This window comes from Onychostoma macrolepis, chromosome 06 (assembly GCF_012432095.1).
Source record: "Onychostoma macrolepis isolate SWU-2019 chromosome 06, ASM1243209v1, whole genome shotgun sequence".
Classification (NCBI taxonomy): Eukaryota; Metazoa; Chordata; class Actinopteri; order Cypriniformes; family Cyprinidae; genus Onychostoma; species Onychostoma macrolepis.
This window is the reverse complement of record NC_081160.1, coordinates 31,641,607-31,665,317: the sequence shown is the minus strand read 5'-3', so window position 1 is coordinate 31,665,317 and position 23,711 is coordinate 31,641,607. Positions and strand designations below refer to the sequence as shown.

The 23,711-nt window shown below is 35.2% G+C and overlaps 1 protein-coding gene across 3 annotated transcripts in view; it reads left to right on the top strand.

The window, feature by feature from the left end:
- Window positions 1-23,711, top strand: part of LOC131542803 (cadherin-22-like) — a 220,011-nt gene that overhangs the window by 129,667 nt on the left and 66,633 nt on the right. For all 3 annotated transcript variants that reach the window (XM_058779807.1, XM_058779808.1, XM_058779809.1), the window contains exons 4-7: window positions 10,606-10,725; window positions 16,565-16,732; window positions 22,290-22,477; window positions 23,447-23,703. In XM_058779807.1, coding sequence (XP_058635790.1) covers window positions 10,606-10,725; window positions 16,565-16,732; window positions 22,290-22,477; window positions 23,447-23,703 — 733 coding nt within the window. The remainder of the gene's footprint in view (window positions 1-10,605; window positions 10,726-16,564; window positions 16,733-22,289; window positions 22,478-23,446; window positions 23,704-23,711) is intronic.

The window sequence follows — 23,711 nt, the reverse complement described above, 5'->3', positions numbered from 1 at the left end:
GTTTGAGTATGTCTTTGTCAAAGTGGATGAAAAATATCCCATGTAAATCCTTATGGGACTTCCTTGAAGATCCCGGCAGCGGCCCATTGACTTTTACGACACAACATTACCCAGCTCTTTTTTTTTTTTTCTTCAGTCTTTGCTCATATCTAAGCGCGTGTTCTTTATTTTTAAGTGGGCGAATGAAAAGTGAATCAAGTGTTGAGATGGTGAGAGGAATAACTTTTCATGTGAAAACACTTCGGCTTTTATGGGAGCACTAAACGATTGATAATGCAGAGTGATTCTGGGCGTTCGGTGCGAGCGACTCTGACGGGGTTAAATAGAGGAGAAAGCGAGCGGCGGGCACAAATCTCCTTTACGACGGTGGCTCTTAAAGAGCTGTCAGTCTGTGGTCCTGCAAGAGCTCACCTCTCCTGACCATCTGCTCCAGTGCCTCGGCTGCCAGCGTCAAACACACTTTGTAGACACCATTAAGTGGGTCATTCCTGTTACACAGCGCCTTATGAACTCTTGAGCTTTTATGAATATGCCTGTGGTGTAATTTAATGCTGAATTTCTATGAAAAAACTCTTCAGTCAAGCTTCAACTTTACTAATTTTGACTTTAGTAATATAGCTGAGGATAGTCGCTGCTCAGTAAAGGGTTGAAGTTAGATCAAGCCGATTTTCATGTTATTAATGAAGATTTTATATTGTTATACTGATTTCATTGATTATCGAACCAGATGAAATGTTTTAGTGAGACACAAACTAACTAATCCATCAAATCCATTCATCCTTACTAATGATTTCTCACAGAAAGGAGGCAGTGGCTCTAAAAATGCAGTCTTCCATAAGGTCGGGCACATTCATATTAATTTTGCTTTAGAGCTTCATGTCCTCTTATATCTTAGCGTATGCAGTTTTCATCGGCTATTTACAGTGCAGTTGGCTTTTCCTGCTTCTAAACAGCTTCCTTCGGCTCTTCAATGAACAGCTCCTCATCTCAAACCTTCTGGGTTGTAGATTTTCAAACAGATGACATCCGATCAAAGATCACCTAGCGGGTTAATCACACGCCAACCCCGATATAAGTCTCTGGACCAGAGCGTCTCCAGTGGGTATGGTATGGAGAGCTTCCACATCAGCTTATTGTTTGATCTATATTTGATGATCGTGCCAATCTAGACTCGTGTGTGGAGATGCTAGCAGAGGAAAACAAACCGGCCCGGCATGCCCTACACAAGCCCTGTTTAATCCACATCCACCACCCTGTGGCTCTGCAAATATTAGCAAGAGGTCGGGATGCTGCGGGTGAAGAAGGGCCACGTCTGCTGAACTCTGATGCTGTACGTGTGATTACTTCCTAGGGCTGCGCTTTCCTTCCTATAGAAACTCTGCAGTGAATCACGCTAGGTCATATTTCAGCTCAGCGCTTCGCATAGAACAACCGCATTGCGTGGATTATTGAAATACAGTCACAAAAACATCCTGTCCGAAAACATGTTTTTGTTTTTAATTAAAACCTGCATGCTAATTAAATCTGCCACTGACAATTGGGTGATTAATGTGCTTAATTGTCATGAAAATAATGTCATGAAGCAAATGAGGCTTGTTTTTAAGACCATTTTTTGCATTATGCAAAACATTATTACTGATTGTTGAGGCAAATTAAGACCCAGAGATTTCTCAGAACCCTTTTACTCATATTTAATGTTTCATATTTCTTTTTTTTTTTTACTTGGAAATTAACGACATCTTTGCTGTTAAGAGCTGTAAATATTCATGACTGTGTAACTGTTACAGTTTATCATATGATAAAGATTTTATTTTAGACCAGGCATATCACAGGTAATTGTTTCAATATTAATTATTAATAAAACTTAATAGCATTTCTTTATGAATGCAGCTATATCAGATATAGATGTAGCCGTTTTCATAAAGAAATGCTAAAAAGGAGGCTTCTGTTTTTTTGTCTATTTGATCTCATTTCTATCTAGAAGAAAATAACTCAAATATTGATTGATAACAATTGTGTGTGTGTGTGTGTGTGTGTGTGTGTGTGTGTGTGTGTGTGTGTGTATATATATATATATGCATACGTTGCTTATATCTTATGTTCATCAGTGCTGCATTTATTTAATACAGTAAAAACAGTAATAATGTGAACTATTATTACAATTAAAAATAAGTGTTTGTTTATGGAATTTAAATATTTACTATCACTCTTTAATCAATGTAACATTCTTGCTGAATAAAATATTACTAAAATAAAATAAATTATATTAAGTACAACTGTTTCCTAATATATATGTGTGTGTGTGTGTGTGTGTGACTGATAAAGCACAACCTGTTGCTATATCAGTGTATTTTAACTTTTTTCTCTCACACATTTGTTAGGCTATTTTAGAAGAACAGTAAAAAATAAATAAATAAACCAAAATAAATAATAAATAAAGATTGCACATATTGAATTCCCAGCCCACTCTTGTAGGATGCTGAAGGTATATAGGCTGTGTGTGTGTGTGTGTGTGTGTGTGTGTGCGTGCCAGATACGGGTTATAACTGTGAAGAGCTGGATCAAGGCCTGCAAACATGCACTTTTTTTTCTCTTCCATCTACTTCTGGAGCAATATTTGCACTTGCCAGAATACACAGAGAGCTCAAACACACTACTATTACACTCCAGACCACAGGCTTTCCTTATCTCACCCGTAACCCTTTTATGTTTAGGAAATGAAGCTGGACACCCTTACAAAACAGTGCAGTAGCATGGCATCAGATGGTAGTGCTCGACTTTAATGTGAATCGTATGCATGTACTTTGGTACAAAACTTAACAGGGAATGTTCTCAGAACTTCATTAACATTTTTTAAAAGTGATATGAATGTTACAGTAAAGCGTTCTTAAAGGAATGTTTTATGGAATGTTCTCAGTAACTTTATTCTCATAACATTGAACAACATTCATGATGTTATTTTCATTTTAGTTGCACTTAATGAACATTCCTATGAGGTTGAGAGAAAACGTTCTTAGAATGTAAAAAAAAAAAAAAATTCAAATAGCATTATATTTCAGGTGTTGCATTATATTGTAACCTTTAAATAGTGTTAAACATCAAGATCAATTGTTTAAGCAAAATACTGTCAGTTGTCAGAACGACATGCGGGGAAATTGTGGGAATATCAGTTTATGTTTTTTGCCGTGGTTAAGATAGCTGTTCGTTTTTACTTTCAAAGTCTGCACATTTAACAGCATTTCACTGTTAAAGAGAAGAGAACTTGCCTTTAACCAGAGTTTTGTTTTTTTAAACCAAAGCATTTTTTACAGTCTTTTACCATTATTATAAAATTCTAAACATTATTAAATCAGTTTTTAAATGTCACTATAAAAATAATAGATACAACAAAGATAACTGGATTATGTTTTACAAGAGTTTCTACTTCAATGTGTTATTTGCAGTTTGTGATTATTTACTGGCAATTTCTGAGCGAATATTGTTTCAAAGTAAGTCTTACACCAAATTTTACGTATTTTACTGACTTAGACTTTAAGTTATACTTAGATCTTTGAAAATGAGTTAAACACTTCAAAACAAACTTCAAAATGATTTATTGAACTTACTACATTTTTTTTTTTTAAAGGTAAATGGTTGCAATCAATTTATTGTAGCTACATTTAAATAAACAAATTTAGTTGACTAACTTTCAACATATACAGGTGCTGGTCATATAATTAGAATATCATCAAAAAGTTGATTTATTTCACTAATTCCATTCAAAAAGTGAAACTTGTATATTATATTCATTCATTACACACATTCATTCTTTTAATTTTGATGATTAGAGCTTACAGCTCATGAAAGTCAAAAATCAGTATCTCAAATTATTAGAATATTTACATTTGAGTTTGAATAAATAACCATCCCTACAGTATAAATTCTGGGTATCTCTTGTTCTTTGAAACCACAATAATAGGGAAGACTGCTGACTTGGCAATGATCCAGAAGACGAACATTGACACCCTCCACAAAGAGGGTAAGTCACAGAAGGTCATTACTGAAAGGTGTGGCTGTTTACAGAGTGCTGTATCAAAGCATATTAAATGCAAAGTTGACTGGAAGGAAGAATTTGGGTAGGAAAAGGTGCACAAGCAACAGGGATGACCGCAAGCTTGAGAATACAGAGAATAAAGCAAAGCCAATTCAAACACTTGGTGAGAGCTTCACAAGGAGAGAACTGAAGCTAGAGTCAGTGCATCAAGAGTCACCACGCTCAGACGTCTTCAGGAAAAGGGCTACCAAGCCACTTCTGAACCAGAGACAACGTCAGAAGCATCTTAACTGGGCTGTGGAGAAAAAGAACTGGACTGTTGCTCAGTGGTCCAAAGTCCTCTTTTCAGATGAAAGTAGATTTTACATTTCATTTGAAAATCAAGGTCCCAGAGTCTGAAGGAAGAGTGGAGAGGCACAGAATCCATGTTGCTTGAAGTCCAGTGTGAAGTTTCCACAGTCAGTGATGATTTGGGCTGCCATGTCATCTGCTGGTGTTGGTCCACTGTGTTTTCTGAAGTCCACAGTCAACGCAGCCATCTACCAGGAAATTTTAGAGCACTTCATGCTTCTTTCTGTTGACAATCTTTATGGAGATGCTGCTTTCATTTTCCAGCAGGACTTGGCACCTGCCCACACTGCCAAAGGTACCAAAAGCTGGTTCAATGACCATAGTGTTACTGTGCTTGATTGGCCAGCAAACTCGCTGACCTGAACCCCATAGAGAATCTATGGGGTATTGTCAAGAGGAAGATGAGAGACACCAGACCCAACAATGCAGAAGAGCTGAAGGCCACTATCAGAGCAACCTGGGCTCTCATGACACCTGAGCAGTGCCACAGACTGATCGACTCCATGCCACGCCGCAGTGCTGCAGTAATTCAGGCAAAAGGAGCCCCAACTAAGTATTGAGTGCTGTACATGCTCATACTTTTCATTTTCATACTTTTCAGTTGGCCAAGATTTCTAAAAATCCTTTCTTTGTATTGGTCTTAAGTAATATTCTAATATTTTGAGATACTGATTTTTGACTTTCATGAGCTGTAAGCTCTAATCATCAAAATTAAAAGAAATAAACATTTGAAATATATCAGTCTGTGTGTAATTAATGAATATAATATACAAGTTTCACTTTTGAATGGAATTAGTGAAATAAATCAACTTTTGATGATATTCTAATTATATGACCAGCACCTGTATACATATACACACATATATATATATATATATATATATATATATATATATATATATATTTTTTTTTTTTTTTTTTTTTTTATTAAATGTAGCTTACCTTCAGTGCAATATCCATTTAATTAGCAAAAATAAATAAAATAACAAAATTCCGAAATAGTTCTATTAAAATGAAATTAAATGAATTAATGAAATAAAATAAAAGGCTATCAACCTTGTTAATGCATCAAGCCTGACAGGCATTTTTTCTTCATCTGATAAATAGTTTGCAGTTCATGTAAGTCTAATTGTGTATGTCTCCAACTCCTCGAGTGTGTTTTTCTTTTTATGCATTCCCAGGAGCCGCCGCAGGATGCATAAACCAGGATCTAATGACCTCTTAGTGAATCCGAGGCTGTGCATTAATGTGCTTCCTCTTCCTGTTTGAGTGTAAACACAATAAAATAGCATTTGCATTTATATAGTTTTTCACCAGTGGCATTACTCGACTCAGGGCGGGCCGTCGGACAGCTTCATGCTGATTATTACCTGTGGAAAATTAAGATAAGTAAGTAATCCCATGAAAGGAAATGACTTCTGCATCTCCACTCCCAGTTAACAAGAGAAATGCAATCTTATAGTTAGGTTTTTAATGCAATGCAGATGGTTTTCAGAGTTATCCTGGAGCAGAGTAGGCATCCGTGATCTTTTGAAGATTGTGCATTTTTTTTCTGAAAATGGTCGGCAGTTATTTGTTGTACTGAATGCCGATACGCAGAGTCTGTTTCCTTAATATACCAGCAAATCTTCCTGGCGGTAAGTTTGCCTCCGCAGCCCCATTAGGCAAAATAGAGTGCTATAAACAAAACTCAACTTGAAAGAGCGGCCACACACTGAAACGGCAAAACGTGTCAGAATATCCTCCGAGTTTTATCCGAGTGTTTGATGTTTGCTTCTGTTCAGGCCACCGAACGGATGAAAGGCTAGAGAAAGCAGAAAGCTATCAGACAGATAGCGATCAGGTGTTTGGCTTCGGCGAAAGCGCTTCGCTTTAATGATAAAACATTGTCCTTTTCTGTAAGCCCTCATGGGAGGCGGCGTTCGTGACGGAAGACAAACAAGATTCTGACACTTCCCGTTAATTAACCTAATTAGCATAGGCCTATTATGTGGCCGGACAGTATCGTGACAGGCCTCGGTGAGAGACTGCAACGATGACCTTTTGCGGACACCACCAGCTGTCAGCAATTACCTGAGAGCGATCGGCCGAATACAAGCTCTGGAGTCCTTCAGCACCGCTTTACGCTACATATATACAGTCACCGAGCGAGGAAGAGTCATCTCTTAAATGCTTTTGTTTAGCAATGATGCATTAAACTGATCAAAAGTGACAGTAAAGTCTTTTTTTTTTTTTATTCAGTTCACGTTTATTTGTATAGCGCTTTTAACGATGCACATCATTGCAAAGCAGCTTCACAGAAAAAGTTTGCTTCTGCATTACAATTAAGAGCACTTTACAGTATCAGTGGTGACTACGTCAAAGTCATTTATAATGTTACGAAAGATACATTATTTCAAATAAATGCTGTTATTTCGAAGAATCGTGAGGAAATAGTATCATGGTTTCCACAAAAAAATTAAAAAACTGTTTGTGTCTGTGTTGTTGCATTTTTTTTTTGTTGTTGTTATTTTATATTTCTTTTTATCTTTATATTTTCCATTTTCATTTTAATATCAATTTTAATTTACGTTTTAGTTTAGTTTAGCTTTAGTAATTTTGTTGTGTTTCTGACATTTCTATAAGTGTTCTATAAGTGTACAGGGGAGAGTGGGTTAAATGTGTTCAGAAAAGTTATCATAATTTTAATTACAATGACATAAATTATAAACAAAATATGAAAAAATGTTATTAGATTTTTAACAAAATTTTAATTTGTACCAAGGGGGCGTTTTACCCCACCTATGGGGCAAAACGTCCCCATGGGTGGGGCAAAATGCCCCCCAGTCTGACAAAGCAATTTGCTTTAAACATTTACAGCAAAATCAGAATACAGACAGTTTTTGCTTAAAATTAAAAAGAATATAATCAATAATTATGAATTACAAAATTATAATAGCCTATTTGAAACATTTTGTTAGCTGATGCTAACTGACTAGTCACAACATCTAACTACTGGTTGCAAAATCCAAGTCACAACATCTAACTACTGGGGTGCCTCAGGGCTCAGTTCTTGGACCACTTCTCCTCTCTGCCTACATGGCATCACTAGGTTGTAACTGCTCCCCTTCTATTTTAAAGGAAGAGCCGCTACAAAATATTTTGAGAGAGGGGCCCACCAACCTTTCTTAATATAAGTACCTTAAATAAAGAATATTGTGTTGACACAATGTCCAAATAAACGCACAGAACGAGATTTAACATTTAAATTATTATTGTATGGTAGAAGTTGGCATAAACCAATAACAGCAAAAACAACAAGGAAATCAGCAGTCTCAGTAACTTTGTGAAATGTAAGTATTTGAGCTTGCAAGCATACAAACAGGAGTGAAACTCTGGATGGAAGATAAACCTATAGCATTGTCCAATGATGAACATGAATGTCAATGAATGTCTGTAGTACTTATCGTTGAAGACATGGTAGATGAGATATTGATGATGTCAAAGAAGATGATGATGATGATTCTGATGATGATGACTAAGTTCAATGTGCATCCCTCGGTCCACCCAACAATCTCCACCATGTACTCCCAAAACCACCCTAGTCCCCGAGTGAGGAACTCCAAACTGACCACGACAGCAGCAGGAATCCCATCCTAGGAATGTCTCCCAGGTTCAGACAGCACGGCCATCAGTGGCAAGAAAAACCACCGATACAAAAGAGTCCCTCTAGAACGCAAACACAAACTGAGAGCCAGCATGCCAACAAACACATTCATCAATGAGAAAGACCAAATGACCAAACAAAAGCAAAATAACACGAATAAACTAAACAGATAAACACTTACATTGATTGAGCTTAAAACACCAACGTTTCTCAATCGGGACTCTAAACATTGAAGGTAGCATGAGAAGCCTATGCTTCCTCCTAACCAAACAATGCCTCTCTCTCTACTACTACACCTGGGCTTAATATGGAGGAGGGGAGCGGGTTAGAGCCCCTAGAGGGCTGTAGTAGAATTGCACCCTAAATAAATCCATAGTATCAGCACTAGGGGCTGTTACATAGTTCCGTCATTCAGAAACATGGCTTTTCATATCACTGCTATGCCGATGACACTCAACTCTACCTCTCATTCCATCCTGATGATCCGACGATAGCTGCTCGCATCTCAGCTTGTCAAACAGCCATTTCTTGCTGGATAAAGGACCATCACCTTCAACTCAACCTTGCCAAGACAGAACTGCTTATGGTTCCATCAAACCCATCGTTTCATCACAATTTCACCTTCCAGTTAGGCACATCAACCATAACTCCTTCAAAAACAGCCAGAAACCTTGGAGTTATGATTGATGATCAGCTGACTTTCTCAGACCACATTGCTAAAACTGTCCGGTCCTGCAGATTTGCTTTATTCAACATCAAGAAGATCAGGCCCTTTTTTTCGGAACATGCTTCACAACTCCTTGTTCAAGCTCTTGTTCTGTCCAGGCTGGACTATTGCAATGCTCTCTTGGCAGGTCTTCCAGCCAGTTCTATCAAACCTTTACAATTAAACCAGAATGCGGCAGCAAGATTATTTTTTAATGAGCCGAAAAGAACGCACGTCACTGGCTACCAGTCAGGGCCGTCCTTTGGGCGGTGCAACTAGTGCTTCGACGGGGCCCCGTGGCAAACTCAATCCGAGCAGCTGAGTCCTTAGCCATCTTCAAGAATCGACTAAAAACACACCTCTTCCATCTTTATTTGACCCTCAAACTCTAGCACTCTCTATTCTAATTCTATTCTTTAAAAAAAAAACACTAACACTAGCTTTTCTAATCTTTTTGTATTCTATTTGTTTTCGTTTTATTTATTATACAATTAACAAAAGTAAAAAAGGCCTAACACTAGCTTTCCTCTATTCTTTTTCTATTCTATCTGTTTTCTTTTTATTTATTATTTAATAATAAAAAAAAAAAAACTTGCTACGTGTACTGTGTTAAGCTAACTGAGGCTTGTTATAGCACTCGCATATCATGGCTCTTTTGCTGATTTGGATTGCTTCCATTGTCCTCCAAATTGTCCATTTGTAAGTTGCTTTGGATAAAAGCATCTGCTAAATGACTAAATGTAATGTAAATGTAAAACTCATTTTTTTCTTACTGCTGAAAATGAGATAATTTACTGTGAAAACTGTTTTCTCTCAGATGCATCACCAGTGTAAGCTTCATGGTGAAAACTTCTACATCACTCTCGTCAACATAATCCATAGTTACAATAAAAATTAATCTTGACTTTATCTTGCGGTTATTTTGGGAAAAACAGTAGGGGTGTTTTCCCCCACTCTACCCTAATTATTTTATTTATTTATTTGTTTGTTTGTTTGTTTGTTTTAAATTTCGATTTTAGTTATTTTATAATAAATAAAACGAAAATAAGAAGTAAAATAAGTTTAAGCTTTATTTTATTTTAAGTAAGGAAAATGTTTTTTATGGTTTTAGTCTGTTTCAGCTAGAATAACCCTGTTTACAACACTTATAAGAAGAAGAAGAAGAAGAAGAAATGTTTCTTGAGCAGCAAATCAGAAAAATGTATATATAATATTGTATACTTCCTTCCCCAGTTAGCACTATTCTGAAACATTCTGAACAAGATCAATTGATTGATTGAAACTCCATATTATTTGCATCAGATTTTCAGAGAATACAGTCTGTTCCTCACACACAGTTATCTTATTCTTTCTTAGTCTTTCATGCTACTTTTCTGTCGTTTCTGGAGCTTGACAGACGTGGTCACAGTGAGCTGTTGTTGTACAGAAAAGAGCTTTGTAGAGATTCCTCCAAAACTCTTCTTTTGTGAGAGAAAGTCGTACAGGTTTGGAGCGACATGAGTGTGAAAACTCTTCCTTTAAACTCTGTGTGTCTTATCTTCTCCTGTCTGCGTTCTCCAGGCTTTTCTTGCGAGAAGCTTGCATTTCCCCCTCAGGAATACGGCCCATTAAACTTTATAGGCTGCGGGCTTTGCTTTAGTTAAAACGTGTGACTAAATGTAAATATGTGCTTTGTATTGGGAGCCAGGAGGCTGTTGAGGCGCGCACAATTGGCTGAAGGAAATGCACTGAATAAATTTACTAAACAACTAAATGCTGTGGAAACACTTATAACTTGATTCTAATGAGATCCATGAGAGTGCTGTTTTTCTTGATGAAATGCTGTCATTGTGAAGCTCGGTCTGATGTAATTGATGTGTTTGACTGCAGGTACGTCAGTGATGAAGGTTATGGCTTCGGACGCTGATGATCCGACCTACGGTAGCAGCGCTCGGATAGTTTACAGCGTTCTGGAAGGAGAACGATTCTTTACTGTTGACCGACAAAGCGGTAAGTGTATAAATGAGTTCCCTATCATTTCCTATTGAGAGATCATATTTATTCATGTCATGAATTGGATACTTATTTTTATTGCAGCATTTCCACCCAAAACAACAGTTTTGCACAAGGTTTTCCACTCACTTAGTTCAGAAACTGTACAAATCAACATTTCGAGCTGACGTTTTAGGTTTTTTTTTATTGTTTTTTTTTACTTGAGACTTCCTAGCTGAAATTTACTGCTGGTTTTTTCTTGCTTTTTGCAGACTGCACTATAATTTAGTCATTTTTTTTTTTTTTTTCGTTTGTAAGTGCACCAGCTCTTAGTACTGAGTTTATCACAAAAAGCCCCGAAAAACCATGTGAGCAATTTAGAGAAATTGCTATTGAATGATATTTGTAGTTACAATACAAGCACTAATATTATGAAATATTATTGTAATTTAAAATTACTGTTTTTTATGTGGATAAAACTGTAAAAATGTAAGTGATTGCTGTGATCAAAGCTGAATTTTCAGCATCATTACTCCAATCTTCAGTGTCACATGATCCTTCAGAAATCATTCTAAAATGCTGATTTGCTGCTCAAGAAACGTTGTTGATTATCATCAATGTTGAAAACAGGGTTATTATAGAATAATATAATATAATGTTTTATGTCAACTTCAACAACATTTCTCATGTTACTTGTACTAAAATTGTAACTAAAACTGAAACAAAAATTAATAAAAAACTATATAGTCATAAAATACAATAAAATTAAATGAAAAATTGCAAAAAATACACAACAAAATTACTAAAGCTGAAATTAAAATGAAAAAGGAAAATACACACACGCAAAAAAAAAGGATAATAATGTCTTAATGATACTGAAATAACACTGGATGAAAGCAGTTGTGCCGCTTCATATTTTTGTGGAAATCAAGGTATGTTTTTTTCAGGATTCTCTGAAGAATCGACAGTTCAAAAGAACAGCATTTATTTGAAATAGAAAACTTTTACTGTCATTTTTGATCATTTTAATGCGTCCTTCCTTACTAAATGACCCCAAACTTTTGAACGGTAGTGTATAACATACACATTTTTATTCATAAATGAGTGTGCTTTGAATACTCTGAAAAATATTTAGTTTCCTTCCTTCCTTAAATAATTATGAAGCATGTTTTGTTTTTCTCCAGCTGGTATGAGTTTTAGTTGAGTGTAAGTAAACAGGGTCTGGCCGCTTCAGACGGACCATCATCAATGGAGTCTCCAGGGAATATCTCAGCTTTTGTTGCCTGCGTTCGTCCCGCGGGGAACTAGCACTAAACTTTTAATGATTTCTTTTTTGGGGCTGGCGGGCACGAGACCTGAGAGCAGCGGATGATAAATGGCTTTGCCTGTGCCACATTAGCTGCCGGACTTCTGATCTGAGAACAGTTAAATGAGCTGGAAGCAGATGAGCTGCGTGTTTCGCTCCTGACCTCCTTTATTTACCAAAAACACAGCATTAATCCCTGGACGGGGCTTTTAGTCTTTGACACGGTATAAATAAAAGGCTAGTTGAGGAGTTTGATATTAATATCAGTTTATTAGATCCAGTGTTAGTGGCTTGCGTTTGAACTACAGCTTCTCATCTCACGCTCTCCAAATCTACAAACTGTTTGATGATGTTCTCATTTGCTTCTGCAATTTTCTCAAATGAGAGGCTTTTCAGCCTCGTCGCGCTGAAATTACTACCAGAATATGGAAGAAATGCTGTACCAGAGGAAGATTTGATTGATCAGAGCTTGCTCTTTCATAAGGCTTTTTTTTTGGGGGGAAAAAGTTGTCTCATATGCTCATCAAGGCTGCATTTATTTGACCAAAAATACAGTAACAGCAGTAAAAATGTGAAATATTATTACAATTTGAAATAACTTTTTTCTGTATTAATGTATTTTAAAATGTAATTTATTCCTGTGATGTAAAGCTGAATTTTCAGCATCATTACTCGTCTCCAGTGTCACATGATCCTTCAGAAATAATTATAATATCTATATTTATATTTTATTTAAGCCTAATATATATAATTGTGTAAAAACTATTTAATGTATTATTATTATTGTTATATACAGTAATGACAATGCCATTTTGCATTGCTTAAATGTGATGAAAATATTGTCACAATGCAAAAAAAGCTAGAAAATGTATCTGTATAGCGGCTCATATCATCTGATTGCTGTAGAATTTGATGGGAAATGTGTGATCAAATTAAGTTCTCTGACTTTAAGAGACTCGCAGAGACATTGTTGGCAAGACGAGACACACATAAGATTACTGTGGTCTTTTTCTCAGAAGAAAAATTTCAGCCAAATTTTCCACTTGATCTCATTATTCTCTAGGAGAAACGGTTGAGATATTGAAAAGATCTGATCTGAGTTCATCCCGCTCAATGTCTGACCATAATCTACCAAGAAATCCATGTTTCCTTCAGACGTCTTTCAGGTGGAGTGCTTTGAATCGACACAAATTCAGACTGTACTTGTAATGGATCTGACCTCAGGTCAGCAGCTTTCTGTGCTGAAGAGAGAGGGAGCTTCAGCAGCACACAAACATCACCGATGGCTAGCGCTTCCTCGCTGGGAATGCAGATCTCCACAGCGCAGAGCCACAGAAATGCAGATAGCAACAAAGAGCAGAAAGAAACTGACATAGACAGCTAGACGAGCGGCTGTTTGTTGCACAAACCCACAAGGGCGCCACAAGGACGATTTGTTTTGATTTTTTCCCTAGGTGTTTGACTACAGGAACAGCACATTTTATTGTTCAAAAGGTTTCAGAATATTTATTTATTTATTTGTTTATTTGGATCCCCATTAGCCACCATCATGGTAGTGGCTGTTCTTCCTGGGGTCCAACAAGTAAAAAAACTAAATTACATGAATCCATAACAATAAAAACCAATACAATAAAACATACAAACCCAAAATTCATTCATAACATCAAAATCAACAATTTACTTAGTACTGTACCTTTAAATATTTCTTTAACAATTTTTTCAAACCTCATTTTACTTACTAAAAAAACATGTAATGTCTGATGACAATTCATTCCATATTTTCATGCCTCTATACTTTACAGTCCATTGCTTTGCATTAGTTTTTGAAACAGGAAAATATCATTTTGATGAATGCCTGGTGTTAAAATTATACTATACAAAAGCTGACAGTACAATACACTTGGAACTCTCAATACTGAAATGTTTCTTATAAAACAAAACAGAGAAACAATCCTTCACCAGTAGCCATTTTCATAATATTAACCCTTCTATTACAGTTGAAAATTAGTCGTGCAGCTCTATTCTGGACTAACTGTAATTTTTCTAAGTCTTTACTTGATGCACTTGACCATACCACTGGACAGTAGTCTAAATAAGTAAGAACCATTGCTTGCACAATTTGAGAGAATAGTGCTGTTTGGAGCCTGAATATGTATCCAGGTCATATTTCACACCCCAATAATGTATTTTTTAAACCATTAAGATTGTATTATTATTATTATTGTTATTAGTATTATTATTGTGTGACATTATTTTCTATAGAATCCAAACACTTTCTGTGTCAAAATGTTTTTTACATTAATGTAAATTTGGGAGAAGTATTATTTTGTATTATTTTCAATTCTTTGCAATTGAAAAAAAAAAAAAACTAAATCCTAATGGTTTAAAAATATGATGTTGGGGAATTAAATATGTTGGCTTTATTGTATATTTTGTAGTTATTATTATTATTATTATTATCATCATCATCATCATCATTATTATTATTACAGTAATGGAAATGGCATTTTTGCTTTGCTTAATTGCTATTAAAATAATGTCACAATGAACAAAAACAAAAACAAAACAAAACAAATAAATAAATAAAATCCTAAAAATAGCTTTTCAAATTCAAATATTCAAAAAAATAAAATAATGATGTTAACCAACATTTTAGAATAATGAACATGACGTAATGCTTATCAGATAGCATTTTGTTTAGCTGGTAGTTCTGTGCAGAAATGATTGTAGATTAGTGCAGAGATAAGAAATGACTCTTATCAACAGTTGCATTGATTTTGTCAGCTTTTACAGTAGTGCGTCTGACAGACACAGAACGAAGAGCACAAGGCTTTGATAGTGATTTCATGGGCTCTTTAATGTAGATGTAAGATTGTGGCTGATGAAATCTTTCGCTCATCGCTACTGTAACGTCTGCAGTCGTCTCCTGCCATTTGATTGACAGTGATTTTTAGTGGCTTGTCACATTTCGTGTCAAACTCGCTGCATCCAGTCGTGCTCGTGTGACATCAGTACAGAAGAGAGAGAGAGAGAGAGAGCGTGAGGAAAGGTTATACACAACAGGTTCTGGTGTTTCAGCTTATCTTTTGCCTGCATTCTTAAAAAAGGGGCGATTTTAGATTTCCCTGCGATGTGAACAGAATAAAGGAGCGGCGCAGCAGGAGTGTCAGGCTGGCGTGTGTCCTTTACCGTTCTCATAATTTCCATGCCTGTGTCTAACCAATGCCATGGCAACAAAGGATAATTGCAGTCCTTCAGGGTAACACAGTGCCATTGTCTTTATTTCACTCCCAAAATATCTTGATTCCAGGACCTGTGTTAGAGGAGAAAAGCAAGTCATTTACTGACTTTCATGGCTTTTGCAACATCCTAGTTTTGTGTTTATTTGCAAATCATTCATCTGTTTGATAGCTACAAGTTTGAGCTTCACGAAACCTGTAATATAATATAATATAATGCAATGTAATATAATATAATATAATATAATATAATATAATATAATATAATATAATATAATATAATATAATATAATATAATATAATATAATATTTGTTGTTGTTAGTTTTCATTTTCATTTTGGTTTACGTTTTTTTTAAATTTCAGGTTGTTGTTTTTTTGTAATATATTTTTATTCAGCTTAACGGCAGGTTCAGTAATTGTATTACTTCAACCTAAGCTCATTTTAAGTTTTTGTAATTTTGTGGCATGCTTTTGTAATTTTTATTAGTTTTTTTTTTTTTTTTCTATTTATTATATAAATATATACTTTTATATACTATATATATATATGTATATATGTTGTTATAGCATTTATTGATATTTTGAATTAGCTTTTTCTATTTTTACACTTTAGTTTACATTTTAGTATTTTTGTTGGGTGATTTTTAATTTTTATATGTATTTTTATTCAGCTTTGATTTTTTTTTTTCCTCTCTGTTTTTATCTCAGCACTTCAATCTCACTGCCAAGGCAACATTCCAATTATTATTATTTTTTTTCATCTAATATTTATATTTTATGTTATTTCAACTTTATTTCAGTTAACAAAAACTATTTTTAATATTATGTTTTCGGTTAAAATGCAGATATTTAATTATGAATCTCAAAAAGGAGCTTCACATCAGCTGCTTGTCCACACAGACGTTCTTCGATCCACTTCTGCAAAATATTGTACGGATGGACAGTTTGAGTGAAAAACATTCATCAGTCCCAAACGCTGGCGCTGTGTAAACGCAGCTAATGTCAAACTAGTGAACTGTTCGCCTACAAAGTCTTATGGCTTTTATAACTTCAAATGAGTCCAATAAGTTCTCCTTTATATTTATATTCATTTCATATCAGAGTGCAAATTGGTAACCATGGCAAAAGGAACTAAATTATTTTTCTAGGTAGCACTTTAATTGCATAATAGTTTATTTGCATTGCAGTTAATTCTAAGTGCATAAGAAGAAGTATTAGTGGTTTCAGACATGTGAAGTTGCTCTTGTGACCTTTAAACACCCATCAATCCACTGCTCTCTCTCTCTCTCTCTCTTCTTGTTTGGTCTTCAGGAGTGATCCGGACGGCCGTGGCGGATCTGGATCGTGAGACGCAGGACCGCTATGAGCTGGTTGTCAAGGCAACAGATATGGCAGGCCAAATGGGCGGCCTCTCCGGTTCCACTACAGTGACCATAGTGATCACGGATGTTAATGACAACCCTCCGCGCTTCCCTCAGAGTGAGTGTGCTTCACGACGTGTCCTTTGAGTGAAAGCTGTCATCAGAACAGCCGTCTGACAGATTCTTCAGCACATGCCCACCAAAATGCCCTTGCAAAATTTAAAATCGTGATGTCCAAGCCATAAAGATTAATAAATGGGTAACACTAGATAACATTAGATAATGTAATAGATCAGACTTATTCAGTTTGTTGCCAATTTCTAATTTATATGGTTTTAGTGTTATGTATATACTATTATTAATATTTTGAATTACCTTCTTGTATTTTCAAATTTCATTTTAATTTTAGGTTACCTTTAGGTCATATTTCATGTTTCTATTCAGTTTTAATTTACTCTTATTTCATTTTTAGTAACGTAAAGTAACGTTTTAGTAAAGTTGTTTTTATTAAGTTTTTTTCTGTTAAGCTTGCCAAGACAAGATTTCAAATTTTATTTTAGTGATATTTATATTCTGTTGTAGCATTTATTCATATTTTGAATGATCTTTTTTGTATTTAAATTTTTACTTTTTGTTTCAGTAATTTTTTGTGCTTCTGTCATTTTAATTTTTATTATTATTATTTTTTTATTCAGTTTTAGTAATTGTAGTACTTTAACTTATTTTGTTTCTGTTAATTGCCAAGGCAACATTTCTAAATCTTTTTATTTATTTATTTTTAGTTTTTAGTCTAATATTTATATTTTATTTTATTGCAGCTTTATTTCAGTCAATGAAAACTATTTTTAATATTTTTAGTTCTAGTTAATGTTTTAGTTCTTCACCAAATGGTCTTGGAAATTTAACAATTGTGATTTCCAAGCCTAAAAAAAAGACACAAAAATTGACAAATGGGTAACACTTTACAATAAGGTCTCACTTATTGATAATGTTTATCAATAATCAATCATACTTACCAGTAAAGATCATAAATGGCAGTTTATCCATCAAATCTGTTGCACACGTTATGTGAAAAAAGTAGAGCTCTCTTTGTGCAACTGAAGTGACAACCTTGATTAAATTCTTGTAATTATTAATATTTTAAATGATTTGTTTAAGTGCTCAAAAGACTTTAAATTCCAGATGGCAAAGCATGTAAATTTTGCATTGACATTCTGTAATGCTGGAACAGCACAGCTCTGTTTGCTTTGGCTCACTTTGAGACGACTAATGCGGTGGAATCATTGAGCAGCTCCAGCTATAAACTAATAAAGCACAGAATTTGTCCCTGCTAAGAGAGAATGCAGCACAGGCCAGACACTACTTGAAAATCTGAACAACTGGAACAAACTAATAGAGTTTTGTATTGCCGAAGTGACACAAGCAGGCTGCGAGACGAATGTTGCTATTTGAATTTGCTCTTGAACATTCATCTACTTGTAGAGTCTCTTCTATGGAGAAAAAGGGTGGTTAGTTTTAGTTAGTGTTTGTGTTTATCCAGTCTCAATTGGATGTTTCATTGCTATGTCCAATACTCATACTCTTTATTGATAAGCTGATGCTTATGTTGTCCTAAAGGAATAGTTCACCCAAAAATGAAAATTTGTGGAAAATGTGCTCACCCTCAGGCCATCGAAGATGTAGATGAGTTTGTTTCTTCATCAGATCTGGAGAAATGTATCATTCCATCACTTGCTCACCAGTGGATGCTCTGCAGTGAATGGGTGCCGTCAGAATGAGAGTCTAAACAGCTGATAAAAACATCACAATAATCCACAAGTAATCCACACTACTCCATCAATTAATGTCTTGAGAAGCCAAAAAGACAAATCCATGTCATGTCTTAAGATGTTTTAACTTTAAATGATTCCTCTATCCATAATTGGGCTTCCTCCAATAAAAAAAATAAAATAATAAAAAGTGGTCTGGTCTGAAACAGGACAAAAATCTATGGAAGCCCGTTTCCGCCACTGAATAAAAAATAATAAGGTTATTGCGACTTTTTATCTCACAATTCTGACTTTTTTTCCTCATAATTGCATGATATAAACTCGCAATTGCGAGTTAAAAAGTCATAATTGTGAGATATAAACTCACAATTCTGAGAACATACCAGTCTTTTTCCCCCCTCAAAACTGGACTTTAATATATATATTTAATAAGAGATATAAACTTTTTTTATTCAGTGGCAGAAACGGGCTTCCATAGAAATCTGCATAGATCAAGCACAAAACAGTTTAAAACAAATATGTGACCCTGGACCACAAAACCAGTCTTAAGTGTCAATTTTTCAAAGTTAAGATTTATACATCATCTGAAAGCTGAATAAAAAAGCATTGGTCGGACAAAATTTGGCTGAGATACAACTATTTGAAAATCTGGAATCTGAGGGTGCATAAAATCAAAATATTGAGAAAATCGCCTTTAAAGTTGTCCAAATGAAGTTCTTAGCAATGCATATTACTAATCAAAAATGGAGTTTTAAATTCTTCATGGAACATGATCTTTACTTAATATCCTAATGATTTTTGGCATAAAAGAAAAATGGATAATTTTGACCCATACAATGTATTTTTGGCTATTGCTACAAATATACCCCAGCGACTTAAGACTGGTTTTGTGGTCCAGGGTCACATATGTGTGGATTTTAATGTGAGAGACAACAGGAGATGGACTTTTTCACTGGAGGAAGCGTTATTATGGATTAATTATGGACATATTTTAGTTGGAAGCAATGGTTTAAAGTTAAAAAAGTCTTCATGATGGATTTGTCTCTTTTGTCTTCTCAAGATGTTAACTGATGGACTGGAGTGGTGTGGATTATTGTGATGTTTTAGGTTTTTTTCAGCTGTTTGGACTCTCATTCTGACGGCATCCATTCATTCCATTCAGCAAATTTTCATTTTTGGGTGAACTATTCCTTAAACAGTTGTCAAAATCTTCTTTGTGAGGATGAGCAACTGATGACAGAAGTTTTGAGGTTACTATTCCTTTAAAACACAGACTCTCGTTGAAACTGATGGCTTTTTTTTTTGTTGTTGCTGCAAATGGCTGTGAGTGTGAACGTCACTAAACCTCTGCTGTCAGTTCTGAAGGTCTATCAAGCGTCCCGTCAGTCACAGCCTGTCAGTCGTATGTGTTTGGTCATAAACATTAAAGTCCAGTCCAAATCCTTCCAGCCTTCAAACTCGAAATGATTCCACTGTCTGAAAGAACCTTTTTGGCAGGGACTTCTATTGATTAGAAATTCTGTAATATAACGTGTGTACAGTACGGGTTGATCTTATCAGTGTTAAGTTGATGTGACTTAATTGAATCTATACTGCCATTCAAAAGTTTGGGATTGGTAAGATTTTTAAATGTTTTTAAAAGTCTCTAATGTTCACCAAGGCTCCATTTATTTGATTAAAAAACACAGTAAAAACAGTGAAATATTATTACAGTTTAAAATATTTGTTTTCTATGTGAATATATAGTAAATAGGGATTCCTGTGGTCAAAGCTGAATTTCCAGCATCATTTCTCCAGTCTTCAGAGTCACATGATCCTTCAGAAATCATTCTAATATGCTGATTTGCTGCTCAAGAAACATTTCAAATTAGCAACAATGTTGAAAAAAGTCATGCTGATCTATATTTTTGTGGAAACTGTGATAATTTTTGCTTTGATGAATAGAAAGTTAAAAAGTACAGCATTCATTTGAAATAGAAATCTTTTGTAAAATTACAAATGTCACTTTTAATCAATTCAGTGTGTCCTTTTGAATAAAAATAGTTTTATTCCTAAAAAAAGGACTGATCCCAAACTTTTGAACAATGGTGTGCATGCTTTATATTACATTTTATATTAAAACATTTTCAAATATGCCGAATGCCACTAAACACTATTGAGCAATGACTCAAATGAATCGTTTTGAACTGATTCGTTAAAATGAATGATTCACTGACACATTCTAAAGGTTTCTTAAAATAATCGTCGAATCAGGCTGACTCGTGTTTACTAGAGTCACATATCATCTCGTAACCTCAGAGCTCGTGCTACATCCGTCTAGAAAGATTTATCCATAATCATTAAGAATTGATTTCTCTATGGGGAAAATGAATGGTCTGTTTACATCCAGAAGTCGACTGTTGCGCTATTTAATTTGAAGCTGTTTCAACAGCAACACAACACAATGTCAAACCTCGCTTTAATAAGCACCCCAGCCTTACATAATGTACAGTCTGTAATATATGTAATGTAGGCAATATGCCTGAGTGCAGTATGTGTCATAACTGAGTATAAAGATTTCAGTTGGGCCCACAATGCAAAAAGCAGCTTAATGAATTAGATGCTAGAGCAAAACTGGCACAAATGAGGCTTTTGTGGAGAATGAGAGGGGAAAAAAAGAGGAGAGAGTCATCGAAATATAGAGAAAAACAGACATCAGGGCATCTGAGACAGTATTACAGCGAGTCTCTTTGCTGTAATAAAGCTAATGCTGCTTTTCCTCTGGAGGAAATGGAAAGGGAGGATGGAAGAACAGCTGAAAAGGGAACATAATACCCCAACGTGTTTCATTGCTCTATATATACGATGTGGCTGTAAACACACACACACGAGTCCTGCTTCCAGACATGAAATGTATTAAAGCATTGGCCACGCGCTCTGCTCTGATGTGAACAATGAGACAAAGTGCTTTTTATTTGTCTGAGCCTGTGATGTGTATTACAGCCGCTCTATTCAGAGTCACGGCACAGTGCCAGTCTCCGTTACGATATATACCGGTAAGTCAAACACACGCGTGCTGACTACAGCGTAACATCTGTCCGGCGTGATGCCTGAAAATAATAAAACATATGCATGTCCATTGAAAATGTAATAGTATGACTCATAATATTTTATAATTCAAGAAAATCAGACAGTGTGATGTGCACAAAATTTTGCACATTAAGTTGTTCAAAAGTGTCAGTAAAGACATTTGTAATTTTAAAAAAGATATTTCAAATAAATGCTGTTCTTTTGAACTTTCTGTTCATCAAAGAATCCTAAAAAGTCAAATGTAGCACAGTTTCCACAAAAATATGAAACGGCACAACTGTTTTCTACATTAATAATAATCAGACATGTTTCTTGAGCAGCAAATCAGCATATTAAAATGATTTGTGAAGGATCATGTGACACTGAAGACTGGAGTAATGATGCTGAAAATTCAGCTGCGCATCACAGGAATAAATTACATTTTACAATAAATGCACATAGAAAACTGTTCTATTAAATTGCAATAATATTTCAAAATTGTAATGTTTTGCTGTATTTTTAATCAAATAAATGCAGCCTTGATGAGCATAAAAATTGCATTGTTGTGCATTGTTTTATTGGTGCATATAAAATGAATAGGATATTTAGTGAAAAAAAAATATATATATTTTTTTTTTTCTAAAGCACCCCTTTAAGCCATTCAGAGCAAATACACACATACCGAGAAACTAAATATTTCACAGTATATATATTTATTATTTCATATTTAAATATCATCAAAGGATTTTTTTTTTCTTTTGCTGTATTCCCCAGCCCTAATATGCATGCATTCTCACCACAGAGTGTCAACATGAATGGAAACTGTTCCAAAAGTAACATCCTCTCTTTCTCTCACAGAGATGTATCAGTTTTCGGTCTCGGAGGGTGCGGCCGTTGGGACGTCGATCGGCCGGGTGATCGCGACAGATGCAGACATGGGCGAGAATACAGATATGAGTTACCTGATCAAAGACGAGGAGGGCGGAGAGCTGTTCAGAGTCTCCACTGATGGAGATACACAAGAGGCCGTCATCACCATCAAAAAGGTAGATGGAAGCCATGTCACGCTCTGAAGGTCATCCTGCCCTTCACATGTGGCCGTATTGTGTAGTTTGGTGTTAGCTAGTGAGTTTTAACATCAAGTGGTGATTCAACACAGCACCGCAATGTTTAATATACAGAAGTGTATTCTACCAAAGAAAAAAAAAGAAAAGAAAAAACATAAGTAAAATAAAATAAGATGAATATAAATATATATGCATTGTAAATGTTAGAAAAATTATAAAAAACTATTCATGTTTCTTTAAACCTGAAAAGCCTGAGATATGAAAAAGTATATTTTATTAAATGGAAATGTTTATTGAGTATTGTTTATTGTTTATTGAACATTGTTACAATTAGAATGTGGAGGAAAAACAGCTACAAATTTTATTCAGACTCAAATGGAGCAAAAATAAGAATTTTGGCCCAGATGCTGTTATTTATATGGACAAAAAGATGAAAAAAAAAGATGAAATTGAAAATCAAGTAAGATTTTTGTAACAGTAAAATTGCATACAAATATCAGTGATCAATTTATATCTCCAATAATATGTCTTAGTAAGATGAGATTGAAATTATCCAAACATATAATGCAATGCAATCCAATGATGATTGAGAGATGAAGAAATAAACGCTCCTCAGAAGATATTTTGGAGGCTTGTGAAGTGAAAGTAAAGCTTCTAGAAACAAACGTTCCTCAAAAGATCCTGATGATCAGATTTGAGATTTTTCTAAAAAAAATGATTGATGGAGAATCAAGTAAAGCTGAGCTGCTTCAGTCCAGTAAGTGTTCATCTGGAGATATTACTACAGTTATTCTGACATTTACTTGATAAAAATCAGTCGAGATTTGACAGCAAAGAGACACATGAAGCACAAGCTGAAGCTGGACGTTTGTTACACTAAAATCGTTTGAAGCCTTAGAATGTGTGTATTGTAGTCTTTATAGTTTCTAAATGTCTCTTTAAATTCAGCCTCTAGACTTTGAGAGCAAGCGTACTCATAATGTGGTCGTGGAGGCTGTGAACAAACACGTGGACCCTCGTTTCGTGGATCTCGGCTCTTTCCGGGATCAAACCATCGTACGGGTCAGTGTGTCAGATGTGGACGAGCCTCCCATCTTCATCCCTCCGACCGGCACCATCATGGAGGTTCAGGAAGACGCTCGCTTGGGTGCGCAGGTCGGGATTGTGACTGCCAAAGACCCGGATATGGATAACGTCCCCATCAGGTACAGTA